Here is a 21,953-nt window from a genome sequence, read left to right on the forward strand (position 1 = left end):
AGTGCGACCAGGAGAGGGAGGGCAGAGGAGTCTTTATACTGCTTTCAAGGTCTTCTGCTTACAGGCCCTTATCTAAACAAGGGAAGGTTTCTCTGCTAGTCATCTAATTCTGCTGAGTTTATTCTTACAAACTCACAAGTTCTAAATTGGCCGGCCTTTGACCCTAGGGGTCAGAGCCCCTTTTCAACCTGCCTCCTCCTGATGTCTCACCTGTTTCCCAGTGTTTAAAAACATTAGTCATATGTTGGCAGACTACGTACAGTCCAGCAATGACCATTTCAATGTTTTAATAATGAAAATAATGAAAATCAACACTGTGAATCAATGAAAATCTAAATTTTCCATTACACAAGCTCACACGGTGCTCTCTTGAACTGATGTGAACTCATATTTTGGTAAACAGAGAATGACTCAAGATAAGCAAACTGCAAACAGCACTCCAATGCATTTTCAATTATTCTCACAGATTTCCCTTTTTGGCGTTGGAGGTGCATGACATTGTTTTGTCTAAAAGTCATGGTCTGATGTGTTACAGTTACAGATCTACATGTGAAATGATTGCTTAAGGACCAAAATATCATTTAAAATAGGCGTGTACCCCAGATAACGCCCCGTTAAATAGCCAGACTTGTAACTTCTAGTGTGTCAAATTAGGAAACTTTCTGTGAAAATAAGGTCCATTGTCTATTGTCAGAAGTGTAGTGATGTATGAAGCACAACTCACACAAAAGTCATTTTTAAATCAAGAAGCTTTCTTTTGGTCGACTTGGCAATTCCGCACAACCAACTTGAACCCGTTGTGAAATCTGCGTAGGGAATTATTTCGCCCTCGCAATAGCATTGTACAAAATACCTTGGTATGCTAAAGCATTTAGATATCCCTGCACTGAAAGTAAGGGCCAAGCCCAACCCCTTAAAAACTGCCCTATACCATTATCCCTCCTCCACCAAAATTTACAGTTGGCCCAATGCAGTCAGGTAGGTAACGTTCTCCTGGCATCCACCAAATTCAGACTCACCCATCAAACTGCCAAACAGAGAAGCGTGATTCGTCACTCCACAGAACTTTTCCACTGCCCCAGAGTCCAGTGGCTTTACACTTCTTCATTCGACACTTGGCATTGTACTTGATGATGCGAGGCTTGCATGCTGATCCTCACCCATGAAAACCCATTCCATGATGCTTCCGCTGCACAGTTTTCATGCTGAAAGTGGCAAGAAATTATCCCCCACTCAATTACTCAACCACCACCCGCCTGAACTGTTCATACAAGGCAGGATGGATCCATGCTTTCATATCGTTTGTGGCAAATTCTGACCCGACCATCTGAATGTGGCAGCAAAAATCCAGGGAACGGTTTTCCAATTTTCTATTGTCCAATTTTGGTGAGTCGGTGTGAATTGTAGCCTCAGTTTCCAGTTCTTAGCTGACAGGAGTGGCACCTGATGTGTCTTCTGCTGCTCTATCTGCTTCAAGGTTGGACGTGTTGTTCATTCAGAGATGCTCTTCTGCAGGCCTTGGTTGTATCAAGTGGTTATATGAGTTACTTTTGCCTTTCTATCAGTTCGAATCAGTCTGACCATTCTCCTCTGACCTCAACAGTGCATTTTCACCCACAGAACTGTCGCTCACTTCATATTTTCTTTTTTTCTGGCCAATCTCTGTAAACCCTAGAGATGGTTGTGTGTGAAAATTCCAGTAGATCAGCCGTTTCAGCCCGTCTAGCACCATCAACCCTGCCACGTTCAAAATCACTTAAATCACCTCTTTTTCACCATTCTGATGCTTAGTTTGAACTTCAACAAATCATCTTGACCATGTCTACATGCCTATATGCACTATAGTTGCTACCACGTGATTGGCTGATTAGATATTTGCGTCAACAAGCAGATGAACACATGTACCTAATACTCACCAGCCACTCTATTAGGTTAATCTGCTCATTAACGTGAAAAATGCACTGGTGAAAAAAGTTGTACAGACGTTTTTATAAAGATACCAGTCAACAAAGTTTTTATTTTTTCTCGCAGAGAATGCACCTTTATTTGAATACCGGTGAGCAACCACTATGTTCCACCCAGGTGTATTATTGTTGCAGTTACAAGCAGTAACAAGCAGTCATTGTTAGTATTTGAATTGATAGCATAAGTCAAACTGAAAAGTCATCTTGGCTTGTTTTGCTTGTTTTGGTTTGTTTTTAATTCACTCACTCTGTGTCTTCATATCATTGATCGTTTCCTCTTAACCTCACTAACACATACAGTATGACGCAGCATAATACAACTCTGCAAAATGGGTGTGGAGTTCACATAAAAAGCACAGGTAGAGTCAGATTGGGTGACAGAAGCAGCTTGATAACCATAAGAACATGGCAGCAGTGAAAGCATGCAAAATCCTGATCACAGGAGCCAACAGGGGCTTGGGCTTAGAAATGGTTAAGCAACTCTCTGAGCATTCTTGTCAAAAACATCATATTTTCGCTACCTGTCGTGACCCAGGTGGGCAGAAGTCTGAGGTGAGTTATAAATAGCTACCACAAATAGAAAAATACAAGGAGAAATCCTAATTTACCTAATTTATTTTTGCATATTATCTTTCTCAAGGCACTGAGAGAACTGGTGAAAAAGCATCCAAGTGTGATCACTATCATACGTCTTGGTAAATGTGCATGTGTACACGTCATTCTTGGTGCATTTTACATTTTCACTGTAAATGAGTTTTGAGATTTACCATTTCACTTTTATTTGTTCTGTTACTATTAGATGCTGATGATCCATGCAGTATCAAAGAGTCTGCCAAGAAAGTGGGTTCTCTCGTGGGAAAGAACGGCTTGAACCTGCTTGTGAATAATGCTGCGATCGTGGCAAATGGCACCATTCTGACCAGCCGTGTTGAGGACATGAAAAACACCTTCAACACCAACGTGATAGGACCCTTACTAATCATTAGGGTAATGTAGAAAGGATTATTCAAAGCTCTGAAACATCAATCTCTCCAATGGAAGTCGTGAAATTATGAAATGGGTTGGTGCAATGGCCTGCTGGCTACACCTTTAGGCTGGGTCACTTTTGTGCCACTGGGATATAGGCTGTTAAAATAGCCGTGTTTCTACTGTCGGGCCAGTTCGAGCCAGGGCTTTAAATGGGCTGTGCCGGGCTAAGAGCCCCGAGCCCAAAACACACTGCGTTTAGCTGGTCTTTCAGCCTGATCATCTGACCATCTGGACACTTGCTGCAGATCACTAACTAGTTAATGCGTAGGGTCTGTATGTAGTCATGGATCACGACATTGCTCTGTCAATCAGTCTTTTCTGGACTAGTTTTAATATAGTAAAAAACGATTGGTCAGAATAAGCTACAACAACAGACTTTATGCTGATAGACATGTCAAATAAATATTTAACATGTTATTCTGATTCTTTTATGTAGGAGTACCTACCGATTCTACAAACAGCAGCCAAAGCCAGTGGGACACCAGGCATGTCCTGTAATAAAGCAGCTGTCATCAATATCTCCACTGTGGCGGGATCCATGACCAGAATGCCTACCATATACAACCAATTCCCAACGTTGCCATATGGCGTGAGCAAGGTACAACAAAGTCCTGCTTAGGCACTAGATAAACTGGATTACATTCATTGCCCGTGAAGTATTGATGTCATGAGTTGATGCATATCTCGAATGCTGTGTTTACCTATCAGGCAGGATTTAACATGCTGACTGTGTTGGCTGCTGAGGAGTTAAAGACGAACGAGATCCTCTGCATGGCCCTTCATCCAGGTTGGGTGAAGACTGAACTGGGTGGAGAAGAGGTAAGTGTAGATTTCTTAAGCCCATGTTCTATTTCGTGTTACTTTCAATTACAGAATTTTTTATTAAAAAAATCTACCTATAATCTAGCTGAGTGATCACACAAATTCATTGCATCACACTGACTGGTGTGGTTATGACGCAATTGCAGCTTGAAGCTATATTTATTTTTAATATTGCATGTTGAGCTACAGGCATGCTTGTTTATTTCAACAGGCAGCACTTGAACCAAAAGAAAGCGTGGAAGGGATGTTGCGTGTCATTGGCAGCCTTACTGAGAAGCAGCACGGCGGATTCTTGGACTACACTGGAGAAACGGTGACCTGGTAGACCAGAAGAGCTAAATCTCTCTCATATGAGAGGTCATTAAAGGCTGATCCAGATCCAAACTGTCCTATTTTATCTATCTGTCATAAAAGGGCACACCTAATTATCAGCACTTAATTTCAGGACACAAAAGTTTGACAGACACATGACCATTTTATATCATATAGTATTTTAAACAATAAAACATTCTAATCAACAAAAGCAGTACTGTGTCTTTTTATGTATATGCTGTATATGCTGTAACGACTGTGCTTATCAATTACATGCACCGTTGAATCAGGGAGAGAAGTTAATAAAAAAACATAGTCTCTGTAGTGCAGCAGGTATCCCAGAATAACAAGTATAACAGGTATAACTTACAACTTAGCATCAGCTAAGAAATCAATTACCTGAGTCAACCATCATAGAACTTAGCACTCTTTATGCAAATATATTTGTCTGCAGAATGCCATGATGGACCAATCAAAATCAAATATTCAGAACAGCTGTGTAATAAAGCACAAATATGAAACAGAAATTCAAAAAATTAACAGAATATTCTGCTGTTGATAGATATAGATTTGTATAATGATTGAACTATCCAATGTAAACATACAGTTTATCATAATGGAACTCCAGCCCAGATTTTTAAAGAGCTTTAAGATGAAACCATTTAGATCCCTATAGAAAGGAAATAATATAGACGCGTAATGCGATAAAGAAAGTTGAGGATCTAACTGTAGCTTGAATTAATGCTTTAATTAATCCTCAATTAAATCCAAAAAGTGGAGGAATATAACATGAATGCAAAAGCTTAACTTTAAGCATGTAGGACAGCAACCGACAGAGAACTATAGAAACACAGAGCAATATACGGTAAACAGAGAAAAACAAGCAACTTAACAAGAAGCAGGTGCATAATAAGAGAGGATGGAAACAAACAAGAACATACTTAAATAAGGAAACCAATCAAACTTGGCAGTGAACAAACTGAATACAGATTCAGCGGAATAAAATAAACTTCAAAATAAGAGTGACATTACCCCCACTAAATAAGAAAACAAAAAAGAGCAGGTAGGTGGAGGTCATGGTATACTTTTGGGGAAGAGAAGAAGGGGCAAGTGCATGGTAAGACAGGACTGTCGATGACCATTGTGGAGTAGGAGACCATGGCAGAAGAGAGGACCATCATAGCGAAGCCAACAACTGAACAAGATAAGATAAGAAAAACTTTATTGTCTGTCAAGTTCAGAGGACGACTGTGGGATCAAAGGGATGGAAATCCACAGCGGAGCCTGAGGGACCACTGACCATGGTGGAGCCAAATTAATCAGAAGACCAAGGTGGAGCCATAGCTAATTGCATGGAGGACCAGAATGACATTGCAGGCTCAGAGGACCAAGGGTGGGATTGGAGGACTGAGGTGGATACCAAGGACAACAGAGAAGCTGGAGGAATGGAGGAACCAGGTGGAAACATAAGGGGTGAAGGGCCAAGGTACAGTCGAGGTATCAGAGATCCATGGTGGACCTGAAAGATTGAAGAGCTCAGGTGGACTAATTTGTTCAGAGGGGCAAGGAGGAGCCGAAGGGTCAAAAATTTCTAAGCTGAAACGCAGGGAGTTTAGTGGGCTGAACAGGACCAGTGGATGAGGAAGGGCTAATGGCCTGGGCGAAACCAGCGAGCTAATAGGGCTGGACAGACCAGCGGAGGAGGAAGGGCTAGGGACCTAGGTAGAACCAGAGAGTTCATTGGGCTGGATGAGACCAGGAGAGGAGGGAGAGTAATAAGGTTCGGAATTAAATCCAGGATGGACAGGTCAATAAACACTGGCTCCAGGACAGATAAGGCAGTGGGAACTGGGTTTAGGACAGACAAAGTTGTGGGTGCTGGCTCCAGGATGAACATGGCCTCTGGCTGAGTGTTTGTGATGGGCGGGTGTGCTGGCTCAGGGTCCATGGCAAACTTGTGCACTGACTCAGCGTGTGCTACTGTAGCTCAGGAACCATTGCAAGTGTGACGACAGGCTGGGGCAGCTCATGGAGGAGCTCCCGTGCTCCCACAGTCTTCGCCATAAACTCTTTTTAGCCCATCAATGCTTTAGCATTCTATTCTGTCCGTCAGTTTACAAATTTTAAGCTTTTTTTTTTTTTTTTATAAAAAAAATGGCCTCAAAATCAAAACACTTCAAGAAGGTTGACGCTGAGAAGGACAATGCACATGCATTAGCAGATACACTAGAACATATATACCCACAGAGCATAGAGCGTCCCTGTCTTCAGACTTATTTTTGAACATTGAGACAAGGCTGGACTCATTAGATACAACAGTGAACAACCACGAACAGCGACTCGAAGCAAACTCGAATACGAGTGCCTAAGTAATGAAGCTCTAGAGTCCAAGTATGCCACTTTAGTCTAGAGGCTAGAGGGACAGAGCTGCAGGAATAACATATCTTCGGCTAACAGAGATGAGTGAAGGTCCTCATCCATATACCTTCTCTGAGCTTTTGGTAGAAATTTTTAGGTGCGAGTCAATAACCTCTCCCCCCAAGTTGGGTTGTGTTCTCCACGCCCTTACAGTGATTTACAGTGATACAGACCTTGTTTATCGTCATCAATATGTACAGGACATGGGTGATACAATGCTAGATTCTTCATAGGATTTATTATACTAATGTCAAACTTGCTAAAATATACTCCTCGTTCAGCGATGCATGTAATCGGTACAAACATTCACCAGCGGATCTCATGCATATGTTGTGGGAATGTCTGAAATTATTTGATAATTGGACTAAAATATTTCAAACTTAGCAGGATGCTTTTGGGAGAAGTCTCAACCCAAATCCGCTTTCAGCCATTTTTGGGATATCACTTGGTGCTGACCTTTCATTGCCACTGCAAAAGGCTCTAGCCTTCACCACCATACTAGCAAGACATCTCATCCTTTTGAAACGGAATCATGTCTCACCCCTTTCCTTTGATATATGGATCAAAGAAGTGTTCCCTTCCATTAAACTTGAAAAAAAAAAAAAAATAGATAATCACTAATCACAAAAACTATGGCATCCCTTCTTGGCTAATGTGTTGGCTGATCTCTTTTTTTTTGTGGGGGTGAGGGGAGGTTGTCATATTTTATTTTACTCACTGCTTTAATTTATGTAATTTGTTTAAGTTCTCTATGTTAACATTAGCATTGCATGTTCCTAAGAGCTTGGTTGTATGGAGCAGTTTGAGGAAGATTTGAGAGTTGATTGGGGGAATAATGCTGGATGTTTGTTTAAGATTAGTTATTCCCTTCTGAAAAAAATAAATAAATATATGATAAATTATGCTGTCAGGGATCAGCCAGGCTCCACCACCACCCAATCACTGAGATCGCTATCACCTGGGGCCGGTTTCACAAAGCTATTTTAGACCGGTCTATAGTGTTAGACAAGTCTAAAATTTGCTCATAGACTAGTCTAATGCAAGTTAGACTGTATCACAAAACTAAACACTGACTTAATTTTGACCAAAAAAATTAGACACCTTACCCCCAGGCTAACTTAGATCTAAAGGCCCGTTCACACCAAGCACGATAACTATAAAGATAACTATATATGTGTCCACACCAGCGACCGATAACGGTCTTTTTATTCTAAGCACGCGCCGCCCGGATGATCCAGATCCATTTTAAATGCGCGAGACCTTTAAATTAGAATGGATTCTGATTGGCTGTCAGTGTTTTATCGTTCAACAGCTGGAAAAAAATCGTTCTGAAAGTGATTCCAATGATATCGTTCCTCATATCTTTATTGTTATAGTTGTGGTGCGAACTCTGTTATTCTTTAATATGGAGAACGATTTTTAGAATTATATATTTATTGTTATCTTTATAGTTATCGTTCTTGGTGTGAACGGGCCTTAAGACTCTGTTACCTTGGCAACCAGCAGTAACAATCAGTTACATTACAAACAGCCAAAAGGAAAGGGAAAATGGCTCATAATTTGTGGTTTGCTGGCGACATTATGGAGAGAGCTATGAGAAGGGAATATTTCCTCTTAAATATTTATTTTTTGGCATCTTGTACCATGTTTTTGTATCTTTTGTGTACATCTTTCACGCTCCGCTCAACGGTCGGATTAACGCTTTAACTGTCGTAGCAATCTTTTTCCAAATTAAACATTTCTTCTTGTTACTACATTCTCCGCTAATTTTCCCAAGGAAAATGTAATTGTAACTGTTATACTCCTCCAACAAACACATATTTTCCGCTGGGGGTAAACTGCACTGAGTGGTTGAGTGCGCTTACTCGATCCGCCATGTTTTTTGTTTTGAAAAGTGTCTTATTTTACCCAGAATGCATTGCAGTATAGTCCTCCTTAAGACAGTCAGAGTCTCAAGTGCTTTGTGCAACAGTCTGATATAGATGTCTATCTGAAGTCTGACTATCTACTATATCTAAGCCATAGTCAAAGTCTATCTTTGTGAAACCAGCCCCTGAATATTAATCACCAGCACCTGCACGCCATCACCACACACAGTTCACTCTGGCACTTTGTCTGGTCCCATAAATGAGTAGGACTACCTAAGCTTCATCGCTTACCTTTTATACTATTTCGTCAAAGTATCTTCGTCTTCCAGTTCGTGTCCCCAAGCCTCCTGTGTCTACTAGCTTCATCATCCTCTTCGTCTTGCCTGTGTATACTCACCACTCTCCTAACACATGGTGTGAGCTTCATCTTCCATGGCTCATCCATCATCATCAAGAACAGTCAGTATCTCCGGTTCCATATCCTCCATTATCATTCATCCTCTACAATTCCCATCGTTGCTTTTCACATATCATCAATAAACTATTTACTCTTCTCAACCCTCTTGTTCGGAGTGTCTGTTTCGTTACATATGCATAACAACATATGTATATTACAGATCACATGTAGTAATATTATTTTAAAGAAGTTATATTAGTTAATTAAATACACTCCAAAACCACATATAATAAAAGTTCTTCAATCTCTTTCTCTGACGATGCTGGGGTCATTTGTGATCCTTTCATCTTAACCTACCATTTTGGTGATTTTGGTTTTCCCCAAATGAAGTAGATAGGACATACTTGCATGCGAATTGCCTATAAAAGTATAGCTCCTCGGGGCGTTAAGACAGGCGCAGAGTGGGCTGACTTGTCTTACAAAGGACTTTGATTCATTCCAGCTGCAGTACAAGCGATGTGGATCTTTAACCTCTAATCTCACTCCTGACACAGTGTATCTGATTTTATATAAAATATTACAGCTTTTTGGGAGGCATCCAAGCAGTTATATAACTTATATAATCCCGCCACAGTGTGTGTGTTATGGGGTGTGGAGTCAACTCTGCTCCATATAAATGGCACTAAAGAGAGGCAGGTTGAGAGATGGGAAGAACCAGACTGATCATCTTTGAACATGGCGGCATTAAAGGCGTGTAGTGCTCTCGTGACCGGGGCCAACCGGGGCTTGGGTCTAGAAATGGTCAAGCAACTCCTGGAGGCCCGTTGCTCAAAAGTTGTTGCTGGATGTCTTGACTCAGATGGGACAAATTCTGAGGTGAGTATTCAAGAGCTTAGGAAGGAAGACAGCTAAAGAAATGTGCATTTAGCAATATTCTCTTTCAGATGCAGGCACTCAAAGAACTGGCCAAAAAGCATCCAGGTGTTGTCACCCTTGAGCACATTGGTACATGTGTATTTATGTTTTAAAATGGTTTTTGAGATTTTAAATAACATTTAACTTCACAACTTAATTTTTTTTGCAATGATTGCTTCTAGATGTTGCTGATCCATTCAGTATCAAAGAATCTGCCAAAAAAGTGGGTTCTCTACTGGGCAAGAATGGTTTGAACCTGATCATAAATAATGCTGCAGTGTTACCTTCAGAGTCCATGCTGACCGCCACTGTTGAGGACATGATCCACGCCTATAACACCAACATGCTAGGACCTTTATTTGTCATTAGGGTAATGGAAAGAGTTTTTGGGAATAAGACTAATCTAAAACAAGACTCGATTTCTTGCAATATCTAAAACATTTGGTTGTGCATGTCTTTTATCAGGAGTATCTGCCATATCTGCGTGCAGCAGCTAAAGCCAGTGGCAAACCAGGGATGTCATGTGATAAAGCAGCTGTGATCAACATCTCCACAAATGCAGCATCTATGAGCATCGTTCCATCACTGCAAGGGTCGTTCCCTTTCTTCCCATACAGTATCAGCAAGGTTCGCAAGAAGACTTTTTTCAGGGGGGCAGCAAAAATCTGATTATTTTGGCTTATCTGAAACTGAAAAACAAATTAGAATTAGGTTCAGTGTGAAAACAATCTCTTCCTGCATCTGTTTTCCTTTCAGGCAGGTCTAAACATGTTGACTGTGTATACTGCAATGGAGTTAAAGGCAGATGAGATCCTCTGCATTTCCATTCACCCAGGATGGGTGAGGACGAACATGGGGGGAGATGAGGTAAATCTACATTCAGTAATAAACCCTTTACAACTATACTTTTTCCCTTTTTTTAGTCTGTTCCTCTGACTTAATCAATCCCCAGCAGTCAAGTCATTATTGATTCTTTCATCTTTTTATGCAAGACATTTGAAATGTGCTAGGTTGAATTTTAGTTTATAATCAGTTCTCATGATGAAAAGTTATATCAGCTTCAGTGTTTTTCATTAAAATTACTCTGGATTCTTTCAGAACACAAACAGAAAATAAGGTTTATATCACAAATGCACACATGATAGTCTCTGTTTGACAACATTACACTTTTTTTAATTGCATGTCATTCCCTGTTTGTCCACCAGGCACATATCGACACCAGAACAAGTGTGGAGGGGATGCTGCATGTCATTGGCAGCCTTACTGAGAATCAGAATGGCAGATTCATGGACTACACGGGAGAAACGTTGCCCTGGTAAAACAGAGGAACAACATTTCTCCAATCATCAAAAGGCTCATTCAGATGCCATATTTTTGTCACAGTGTCTGGTGGTTCCCTGGGTTAAACACTAGAGGTCCTCAGTTTTCACGGTGTCTATGCATTTTCACTACAATTCCCATGATCCTGTCTGTCACTGATTGTTCATTGTCTTTCAGCTGTTTCTCGTTACCTTGTCAGCACTTGTGTGTGTATATATACCCTGTCTGTTTCAGTGTTTGTCACGGAGTCCTTGTCTCTTATCACACCACTTCCGTGTTCGGCCTTGTTGCCTGTTTTTGGATTGTTTTATGTTTTGGGTTGCTCCTTTGGTTTTGACCCCTGCCTGGACTGGATTTGAGTAATGGATTTCCCTTAATAAATTATACTGCTTTTGGACCTTCTCTCTGTTTCCTGTGTGATGGATCGCGACAATTTTGTACTCTTTTTTTAAATGATAAATACTTCAAATCAACATGGGATCTAACAGCTCAATGTCAATTTAAGAGCAAACTTTTAATCCCTATAATCTCAGGAAATCAAATAAATATTGCGTGTAAAATGATTAATCTCTATACACTGTCCATTTAGAAGGAAAGACATGAGAGATCAAGAAGAATCTCCCATATTTACTCATAACTGTCAAGTTTAAGAGTTTTTGAGTCTTAGACGTCAGCTTGTGCTGTTGTGAGCCACGTGGCCTGAGTATTCGGTGGGCCCTAGTGCACCATAAAGTCCTATCCACAACTGCAATCAATGCAACCCTTCACTTGGTGGAGGTCACCACCATGAGGCTTATATCGGCACTGCTGTTCCTCGTGGCCTCTGCTTCTGCGGGTCAAACTCTCACTGACTGTTCACCAGCTCAGCCTTGTTTATTCTTGAATAAATTGTATTCACCTTTACTTATTTAGCGCTTTATTTAATACAGGTTGATTCATAGCAGCTTTACACCGATAAACAGAAAAACGCTGATTTAATGATGCAAACAGAATTCCTTGTGTTTTCTGTCTTTGGTTTCTTGTCTCCAGAGCTATGTCCAAAATCCCCTATTCCCTATAGTAGATGTACATGGGTTGTACACTTCTTCTTGCAATGCATTCTGGGATTGAATGAGTGCACTAGATGTTTTCAGACACAACTACAAAATGTCTTAAAAGGTTTACATAATAGCTAAAAATGTCTCTTATTTTTACTTCTGCAACTTTTGAGCTCTGTTACCCAATAAAATAGCTGGGTCCCCCATCTTAACAAGGCTCTATAATTATTGTCTTAGAATTGCAGTTCAACTAATACACAGGAGTTGTGTAAGTCTGCCACACAACAAAGTTTTGAATGCATTGCAAGTGTATACTTATTTCTTTTGTTTTCTGCACCTTTCACAGAAACTGCTGTAGCTTTATTTCCCTGATCTAAAACTTTGTTCCACAGGCAGTGGATATTTGAGTTGGGTCAAGCTGAAATGCATCATAGCTTCACTCTCTCTCACTGTTTGTTTATGTCAGTTATCTTTCCTCCTTGGCTTGTTGCGGGGGTGGCGTTAGGCATCAGAAAGGCATTTATTTACCATAATATAAACATCAAGTCCAAAAAATTCAATAAAATATCTGAAGGGATGTCCAAAATAAAAGTGGGACACTGTGTTCTCACAGTAAAATGTGTCTCATGGAGTGAATGCAAGGGAGTGAAGAAGGGCTTGGCGATGGGCAAGAGGGTGGTGGGGACATAAAAGCAGCCCTTTGTGCTGGGAAGATTGAATCATTTTACTAGGATTGTTGAATCTCGTTCAGGTAACTAAGAAAAACTTTATCCAATTTATTTCGTCCACTTGTGCACATGCAGTTAATTTAAAAATGTAAAAATTTTAATAGCAACTTTGGACATATAGGGTACAACAGGGCTAAAACCACACAGAGGGAAAAGACACCTTTGATTTGATTTTCCTCTAAACCACTAGATGGCACAAAAATTGCTGCAGCACTTTCCAAAACATCCATATTTCAAGATTCACGTGGAAATATGGCTTATCCTTGGTGTAATGGCGGGCAGCAGTGCAAAGTTGATTCTGCGCCAATTTGATGTAATATTTGGTGTTTTTAAAAAATGTGTACATTTAAGTAGCAAAATTTTATATGAATATATTTTGAGACAAATGTTTTCTTAATGATTTTCAGTTTTGGTCAAACTAATTAAAGCAACAGTTTTTCAATAACGGTAGAATATGTAAAAGGTATTTGGGGTTAAAGGCCCTGCTGTTGGGGCGAAAGGCAAAATAATTAACATGACAATAAACAGCTGGCTGATTTTTGCATTTGTTGACATGACATGGTTCTTCAGATAGATTCAGGTTAATATTAAATATTAAGTTTGGTGTCCACCATAGAGATAATCAGCATATTTATATATTGATCATGTCATATAAACAAATATAGCCTAATTTATTGTGTTACTACAGTAAATCTATAAGAAATGTATGGGATCTCATTCAATGCTTTCATAATCTTAACTTTTTAAAATAATTTTAAACTGTATTTTTTAAAATACATTTTACATTAAAATATTTGAATGACTATATTTCTTGAACAAAAATTTATTATTTTATCAAAATAAACAGAAAATAGTACAAACTTTGCTAAAGTGATTGTTTTGAACAAGTATTAACTTGTTCTTAACATTATTAAAAACATTATTTTAGTATTTATTTAAAGTATTTGTATCAATACTGTGAGCCTTTTGCCCCATGCTGGTGAGCCTTTTAAAGGAACACTCCACCGTTTTTTGAAATGGGGCTTATTCACCTTCTTTCCTACATTTAGATTGGTGGGCAAATGCATTTTTGTCTCAGTGCATGCATTGTTTTAGTTTGACAGGGTCGGCGCTAGCTTAGCTTAGCATAATGAATGGAATCCTTTGTTGCCAGCTAGCATGTCCTGAGTAAAAGGGATATAAAAAAATATAAAAAAAACACCTAATTACTTCTTGTGGCCTGCATATACACAACAGGTACAAATAGCAATGCAGATTAACACTAGGCAATTTCCTATGCAGATATTGACTTGGGACTATATTAGGGGGAAGCACAGGCGAAGCACTACTACTTGGGCGCAGAGATATCACGCCCAAGTAGCAGTGCTTCGCCTGTGCTTCCCCCTAGTCCTTAATACTGTAAGTCAATATCTGCCTAGGAAATCGCCTAGAGTTAATCTGCATCGCTATTTGTACTCGTTGTGAATACGCAGGCCACAAGAAGTAATTAGGTGAGTTTTTTTTTTATATATATCACTTTTACTCAGGACATGCTAGCTGGCAACAAAGGATTCCATTCATTATGCTAAGCTAAGCTAGCGCCGACCCTGTCAAACTAAAACAATGCATGCACTGAGACAAAAATGCATTTGCCCACCTATCTAAATGTAGGAAAGAAGGTGAATAAGCCCCATTTCAAAAAACGGTAGAGTGTTCCTTTAACCTCACCACCTCATACATATTACATTTAAGATTTTTAAACAAAATAAACCACCTTTATGATTTATTTTCACACAAACTCTGTTGCTCCATCAATGTTCAATACAAACATAAATCTTTTCTGCAATCTTACACGATTAATATAATTTAGTGCTCCCAGCTTTTGTAGCTGTAAAAGCAACAATGGATAATTCACCTCAGATCTTGAAATTAAACAAATGGAAACAAGTACGTTCAAACTGTGAACAGACAAGTGTATTATTTGACAAAGATTGTTTTAGTTACTCAGTAGCCTATGTATTTTTAATAATGTTTAAATGGTGTAATATTAATGAATTTGATTACCGATATACTTATCCCATTTCTTGCGAGTGCCGTCAAAATTACACTCTGGTGCTGTGCACTTGCCGTGAGACTCCAGCCACACGCTGTTCTGATTGGCTGTGGGTTTTGATTGATTTTGACGCATCTCGCAGTCACGTCGCGTCTAATGTGGACAGACACATTAGCCGTTTCTCAATATGCGTTCTTGTCTGTACTCGTGTTCTTGTGGACTTGTGAAACGTCATCAGTCGCTGCCCAAGTAGCCTACTGTTCACATCAAGCCAAGTCCAGTTCAAATCCCCGGATGTGTTCTTGATCCGCCCCTTTTACCGAGGATGCATCGAGAGGTGACTTGTGTGGACTTGAGACCAGGGGGGCAGGGTATTGAATCTGCGCAGTACGCTCGACCCCCAGGAAGTAAGAGTTTCTAATTGACTTCACTTTGTCTCCGTTGAATCCAATGGGGTCGCTGTGTCCATTTCTTTTACTGTCTATGCTTGAGACAGCCAGGTATCCCAGAATGCATCTCACACCAACCAGTAGGCTAAGCGTCAATAGCAGAGGAGAAACCCCGCGTTATTTAAAAATACTGCTGTAATTGTGTCACGAAATGTAGTTTTAAGAGTATTTCAGGTGTAAGGCCCGCTATATTGGCCCAATCTGCCGGTCCGCCAATACACAGGGAAGGTTATCACGTGTTCTTGTCCTCACTCATGCGAAGTATTGGTTGGTTAAATGCAATATATTAATCCTATATTTACTCGTTAATTCATCTGACTCCATAAATGAAAGGTTCTAATAATGTTTGTGCCTCACTAAAAGTGAGCGAATGTTTGACTATTCCTTTTAACCATTAAATGAACAATGTCAAAATCAGTTTGAATGTCTCACAGTTGGGTTTTAGTCACATGGTCAAGGAAAGGATAAAAGAAGATTGTAACTGTTGCTCTGTCTCTTTGATGCTCTGGCTATCTTCTTCTCTGGGTCCCTTTCTTGGGGGCTCCTCTTTTCTTTCTCTCTCTCTGTCTCTCTCTCTCTCTCTCTCTCTCTCTCTCAGGTAACATTTTTCATATATGCTGGGTACAATTAATAATATAAATTATCATCATCTCATATATTTGTAACTATTTTAAGTGTAACCATAACCATATTTTGTCATTAAACAGTTTCAATTATAACTAATGTGCTAACTAGTTTCGATTTGGTATTGACTTTGAAGTTGTACATATTGCAATACAATATCATCACTATCTATAGCAACGCTCTCCCACAAATATTAAGCTATTGTAACTGCACTTATTTCCGTCGTTGGTATAAGTGGCAGTGGGTGGTTAAAGACAAGAAATGTGCAGTTTTCTACCATCTTGCCAATAACGTTTCTTTAGTCATTCGGCAGTTCTTGCAGCTTGAACCACTGCAGGAATTCCACCCTTACACAGGCGAGAATGTAGTTGTTTAAAGCTCAAATCTTTGGTTTATTTATAAAGATAGCGCCTATTTGAAAATTTGATCTGACGTTTTCAGAGTTGCGAGATCCAGGCAATCGGACGCTCGGCGCTCATGTTCCCCGCCGAGAACAGCCTTTCCTCGGTTAGAGTTGCTGACGTTTGCCGCTGGCTCGGATGTCTCTAGTCTAGTGGTTTAACATGAGATATAAATCGTCTTGTGTATATCTAATGGACGATTTATTTATTTATTTATTTATTTATTTATTTTATTTGTCTAATTAATCTATAATTTGTTCCCCGGCAAAACATTAAGCTGAGGAAAAAAAAAAAGAAGAAGTTTCATAGCTTTATTTAGTCTATTTAACTTTAACGTTGTAGCCTAGAGAGCTGACCTATGTTTGACTGAAATGTTTGCTTTATTATAGCTTCTTATACCTTTTAGGCTACTTATACTTTTATAATGGCTATTATTGATCATTAAAACTGACATTTAACAAAACAGGTTATGTCATTTTATTTTATATATTTAAAACATAAAATATTTTATTATACATGTTGCCTACATTCTCTTCACTGTATATATAATAAAATAAAATGACACAACCCTGTCTCTTTTTGCGAAATGTTAGTTTTAATGATCAATATTATAATGTTTTTTATTTATCATATTTTTAAAATGAAAACAAAAAGAGTCAGGGTTGTGCTTTATATTTCGTGTTGTTATAAATATGCAGTGAATCAATTGCGTTGCCTGAACCACATTTGTGTGGCCATTATGTTTAAGATTTTTTTAAATGAAAATGAAAAGAGGTGGTTTCTAACATATTTTGTTTTATTTGTAGCCTAGATATGCATAAAGAGATAACTGGAGTAGCCAGAGCGAGCTGAGTGACGCGATCAAGTACGCCGCTGTTCCATTTCAGAATTATCGGACTTGCGTCCTGCCGTCCTCGGGAGTTCGTTCTCCTGAGTCGAACTTGTCAAGTCCGAACTACCAAGGATTCAAGTCCGAACTTTGCGTACTTGGTATTGAGAAACGGCTATTTGTCGCTGTCCTTATCGCATCGCGTCTGGTTAAGACATGGTGTAATGAGGAAACAATGATATGTAGCCAAATACAAAATATGCGAAACGATTAATCACGAATACTCCACCATTTGACCGGGTCCTCTCGTCCAGATCGTTCGTTCTTTTGTCACATGTAGCTTTTGATATTGATTAGCTCAACTGTTCAAAAACTGCTCAAAAAAAAAAAAAAAAAAAAAAAAAAAGAACATTCTGGGATTAATGCTGCTGCCAGAGTTCCCTCCACTCTCACACAAGAGCCTGGCGAGGGGCGGTCATTAAAGGGACGGGGTGGCTCTAAAAAATGGGGGAGGCGATCTTTATCCTTAATCAAACCTTGACTCAGCACAAGATTACATAATGTTATAAGGGCGTTGAGTTCTCTTGGTTTCACATACAACACTTTTTAAAAGTGTTGAGACAGAAGCAGCTTGATAACCTTAAGAACATGGCAGCAGTGAAAGCATGCAATATCTTGATCACAGGAGCCAACAGGGGCTTGGGCTTAGAAATGGTTAAGCAACTCTCTGAGGATTCTTGTCCAAAACGTCATATTTTTGCTACGTCCCGTGACCCAGATGGGCCAAAGTCTGAGGTGAGTTATAAACACCTAAATAACAACAGGAGAAACCCTATTTTACCTTGTTTTTATTATGCATATTATCTTTCTCAAGGCACTGAGAGAACTGGTGAAAAAGCATCCGAGTGTGATCACTATCATACGTCTTGGTAAATGTGCATGTCCTTCTTGGGGCATTTAATATTTTCACTGGAAATTATGCTAATATCATTTATTTTTGAGAGTCATATTTTTATAGTAGAATAGCACTGCTATTTTGTTCTGTTACTATTAGATGCTGATGATCCATGCAGTATCAAAGAGTCTGCCAAGAAAGTGGGTTCTCTCGTGGGAAAGAACGGCTTGAACCTGCTTGTGAATAATGCTGCGATCGTGGCAAATGGCACCATTCTGACCAGCCGTGTTGAGGACATGAAAAACACCTTCAACACCAACGTGATAGGACCCTTACTAATCATTAGGGTAATGTATAGAACATTATTAGATGTGATTATTGTCGATTGCAAATTATGTGTTGGTGCAGACGCCTGCTGGCTAAACCTTTAGGCTTAAAGGAGTAGTTCACTTTAAAATTAAAATTAGCCCATGATTTACTCACCCTCAAGCCATCCTAGGTGTATATGACTTTCTTCTTTTAGACAAATACAATTAGAGTTATATAAAAAAAAATATCCTGGCTCTTCCAAGTTTTATAATGGCAGTGGATTGCAACCAACAGATTGAAGCTCAAAAATGTGCATCCATCCATCATAAACTCACAAACAATCTGTTGGTTCAGATCCACTGCCATTATAAAACTTGGAAGAGCCAGGATATTTTTTAATATAACTCTGATTAAATTTGTCTGATAGAAGAAAGTCATATACACCTAGGATGGTTTAAGGGTGAGTTAATCATGCACTAATTTTCATTTGAAAGTGAACTACTCCATAAGTCTTTCACTGTTGTGCCACCGGAAGAGGCTACTTAAGTACTTCTGGGGGAAAACTAGTCAATGCGCCAGAGTTTGTAAGGTTCATGGCATTGTACCAAAATAAAAGCTAAAACCAGCTTAACTGATTTCTTAGCCTGATCAGACATAGTCACTGCTGCACCGTTGTTTAAATGAGCTACCAATTTTTATTGTGGTTTCTGCAGGTTGCACTGACTAATCGTTTGTTCTGACACTAGTAGCCCAGGGTGTGTGTCGACTAGATCACAACATTGACCTGTAAATCCACTACCCTTATTGAGGATGTCCCAAATAAACTTTTAAAACAGAGATATGTAATTATTTCTCTTTCCTTTATGTAGGAGTACCTACCGTTTCTACAAACAGCAGCCAAAGCCAGTGGGACACCAGGCATGTCCTGTAATAAAGCAGCTGTCATCAATATCTCCACTCTTGGAGGATCCATGACCAGAATGCCTTCCATGTATGATCAATTCCCAGTGTTGCCATATTGCGTGAGCAAGGTACACCAAAGTCCTGCTTAGGCACTAGATACACTGGATTACATTCATTGCCCGTTAAGTATTGATGGCATGAGTTGATGCATATCTCAAATGCTGTGTTTACCTATCAGGCAGGACTTAACATGCTGACTGTGTTGGCTGCTGAGGAGTTGAAGACGAATGAGATCCTCTGCATGGCCCTTCATCCAGGATGGGTGAGGACTGAACTGGGTGGAGAAAAGGTGAGTGTAGATTCCTTAAGTCCATGTTCTATTTAATGTTACTTTCAATTACAGAAATTTTAATTTGAGTGAGTGTAGATTTATTAACAACAGTGTCAAGTTTGTTATATTTTGAGCATAAATGCAGGAAACGTGTAAAAATGATTTTCAAATTGACCTTGCAAATACAAGATACTTTTCTCCTTCACCTTTAGGCATTAAGGATTCATTACTATTGAGTCCGTATAGAGAGCTATTCCCTAGGGTTCCATATATAATCCCACTAAACCCTTTTTCAAAGAGTGTATTGCAGACTTTAGATCTGCATGGTAAATGTTGTGAAATTGGGTACACAGATTAATTTAGGGTTTTAGTGCTACGAACAGTTCACATTTTTAATGTATGATGTAGCTATTATCTTTTGAATCAGATGATTTTCATGTTTTCCTCTGATTAATCTGAGTCATGCCTATTTTAATGCACCTGATGCTTTTGATTTCCACCATTTTGAATTCTGTCAAGCATACTTTTTTTTGGACTGCACCTTTCACATTACACATTTTCACATTGGTATGTTTAGCCTGTAATTGCTGATTACGGTATATTATTTTTATTTTGCATGTTAGTGAGCTAAATTTATGTTTTTATTTTCACCAGGCACCACTTGAACCAAAAGAAAGTGTGGAGGGAATGCTGCGTGTCATTGGCAGCCTTACTGAAAAGCAGCACGCTGCATTCATGGATTACACTGGAGAAACACTGCCCTGGTAAAACAAAAGAACATGATCCAGGTCATGATCCAGGTCCAAACTGCCCTTTTTTAAATCTATTTGTCATAAAAGGGCACACCTATTCATCAGCACTTAATTTCAGGACAAAATGTCTTTGACACACACATAACAACTTCGTATTTTATGTAATAAAACACTTAATAATAAAGCAGTCCTGTTGTTTTTATCATATATTTTGCAATTTGCAAATACTTTGCTTATCAATTACACACAGAGATTGTTCTATACAATTATTTATAGGGTGGCATGAGGACACTGAGGGGTGGCAACACCAAAGCAAGTGTCCATTCATAGTTTTTGAAATACACATTTGTGTCTTTTGATTATGCATATAGTTGCACTTCCTCAGAGGGACCACAAAGTAATCATCTTATGATGTTTTATTAACAAAGTTCGGGAGGAGCACATTCAGATAATTAACACAAGTGGAGAGCACTCAGCAATCAATGGTAAGAGGTATATATATATACACTCAGCAGTCTCACCTCAATCCATTGACAGTTTTGCAGCATCCCTCCACCACCCCTTCTCCACGCTTCTAGTCCTAAACACTTACATACGGGGGGAGTACTCTGGGTTCGAGCTCGGAGCCCTCCCCCCGGACAGCACGCCAAATACGCATTAAACTTTACCCTCTCAAATTGTATGTAAGTGTGAACTTGTGAAACTATTTAAAATGAAAATGGCTTATTAAACACGTCAACAGATTCTAAATGTCTCAGTTTGTAGGAGTAGATCTATGATTACTGTACAATATAGCCTATTTATGTACTTGGGTGATATATAAAACACTTCCAGTGCATCAAAAGAGCAACTAAAAACTTTTAAAAACTTCCAAACTCTGTGTGAGTTGCAATGACAAGTTTAGACATGTTTTGTCTTATGTCTATCCATAATGGAAGTAGAGCGGACAGTTGGAGAATCTGCAAAGCATGAGAAAATGGTACCTACGGTATTTAACCGAGGTTAAAATAAAGAGAAGAGTTGTGGAAAATAATGATATATCGCAATCACATAAATCCTATCGTCTACCCTACTTGTCCTATTATTTGTCAAGTGTGTTGTTTTTTTAAATAACAGAGATGAATAAAAAAAATACTATCATGACACATACAGTATCGTTATTACAGTTTTTTACAATCACTTTGCTACTATTTTCAGAACCTTGATGTCATTTTTCAAAACTCTAGACACAAAACTCAAAACGGTTATCACTTGTAACACAGGCTATCTAATGTTCAAAACATTGCATTGTGTATTCACATCTTTAAAGAAATCTTGCACTTGCACAATCATTGGTTCAAAAAACTAATTTACTGTGAAATACCGTTGAGACATAACTATAGATCACCCACACACAAGCAACTGATAGTTTCATTGTGTCATTGTTCGTACAATCATTAAATATTGTAGAACAAAATAGGTGATACAGGTTTCATTATGGCACTACATGTACAGTAAATACATCTCTGTAAAGGCACTGCAGTAGTAGAGAGAATACTACAGTGGAATCATTGAACAAAGTTTGTAATATATTGATGCAAAACACTACAGTACAATCACAACATAGGTTTATTTGAAT

The 21,953-nt window shown here is 39.0% G+C and overlaps 3 protein-coding genes across 3 annotated transcripts; all 3 read left to right on the forward strand.

Moving 5' to 3' along the window:
- Positions 1–2,369: 2,369 nt before the first annotated feature.
- On the forward strand, positions 2,370–4,140 carry LOC308691675 (C-signal; the record flags this gene model as incomplete). Its single annotated transcript, XM_081367158.1, has 6 exons — positions 2,370–2,516; positions 2,605–2,659; positions 2,764–2,951; positions 3,430–3,591; positions 3,702–3,812; positions 4,027–4,140. 6 exons carry the CDS (start codon positions 2,370–2,372, stop codon positions 4,138–4,140), a joined length of 777 nt encoding a protein of 258 aa, XP_081223284.1.
- A 5,405-nt stretch (positions 4,141–9,545) lies between these two features.
- Positions 9,546–11,044, forward strand: LOC308691681 (C-signal-like; the record flags this gene model as incomplete). Its single annotated transcript, XM_081367173.1, has 6 exons — positions 9,546–9,686; positions 9,761–9,815; positions 9,908–10,095; positions 10,191–10,352; positions 10,482–10,592; positions 10,931–11,044. The coding sequence occupies 6 exons, from the start codon at positions 9,546–9,548 to the stop codon at positions 11,042–11,044; spliced, it is 771 nt and encodes a 256-aa protein (XP_081223299.1).
- A 6,640-nt stretch (positions 11,045–17,684) lies between these two features.
- On the forward strand, positions 17,685–21,479 carry LOC308700030 (C-signal). Its single transcript, XM_081381319.1, has 6 exons — positions 17,685–17,940; positions 18,020–18,074; positions 18,200–18,387; positions 19,219–19,380; positions 19,491–19,601; positions 20,238–21,479. Exons 1-6 carry the CDS (start codon positions 17,794–17,796, stop codon positions 20,349–20,351), a joined length of 777 nt encoding a protein of 258 aa, XP_081237445.1. The 5' UTR covers positions 17,685–17,793; the 3' UTR covers positions 20,352–21,479.
- Positions 21,480–21,953: the final 474 nt, after the last annotated feature.

This window comes from Scardinius erythrophthalmus (assembly GCF_964197995.2).
Source record: "Scardinius erythrophthalmus genome assembly, chromosome: 1".
Classification (NCBI taxonomy): Eukaryota; Metazoa; Chordata; class Actinopteri; order Cypriniformes; family Leuciscidae; genus Scardinius; species Scardinius erythrophthalmus.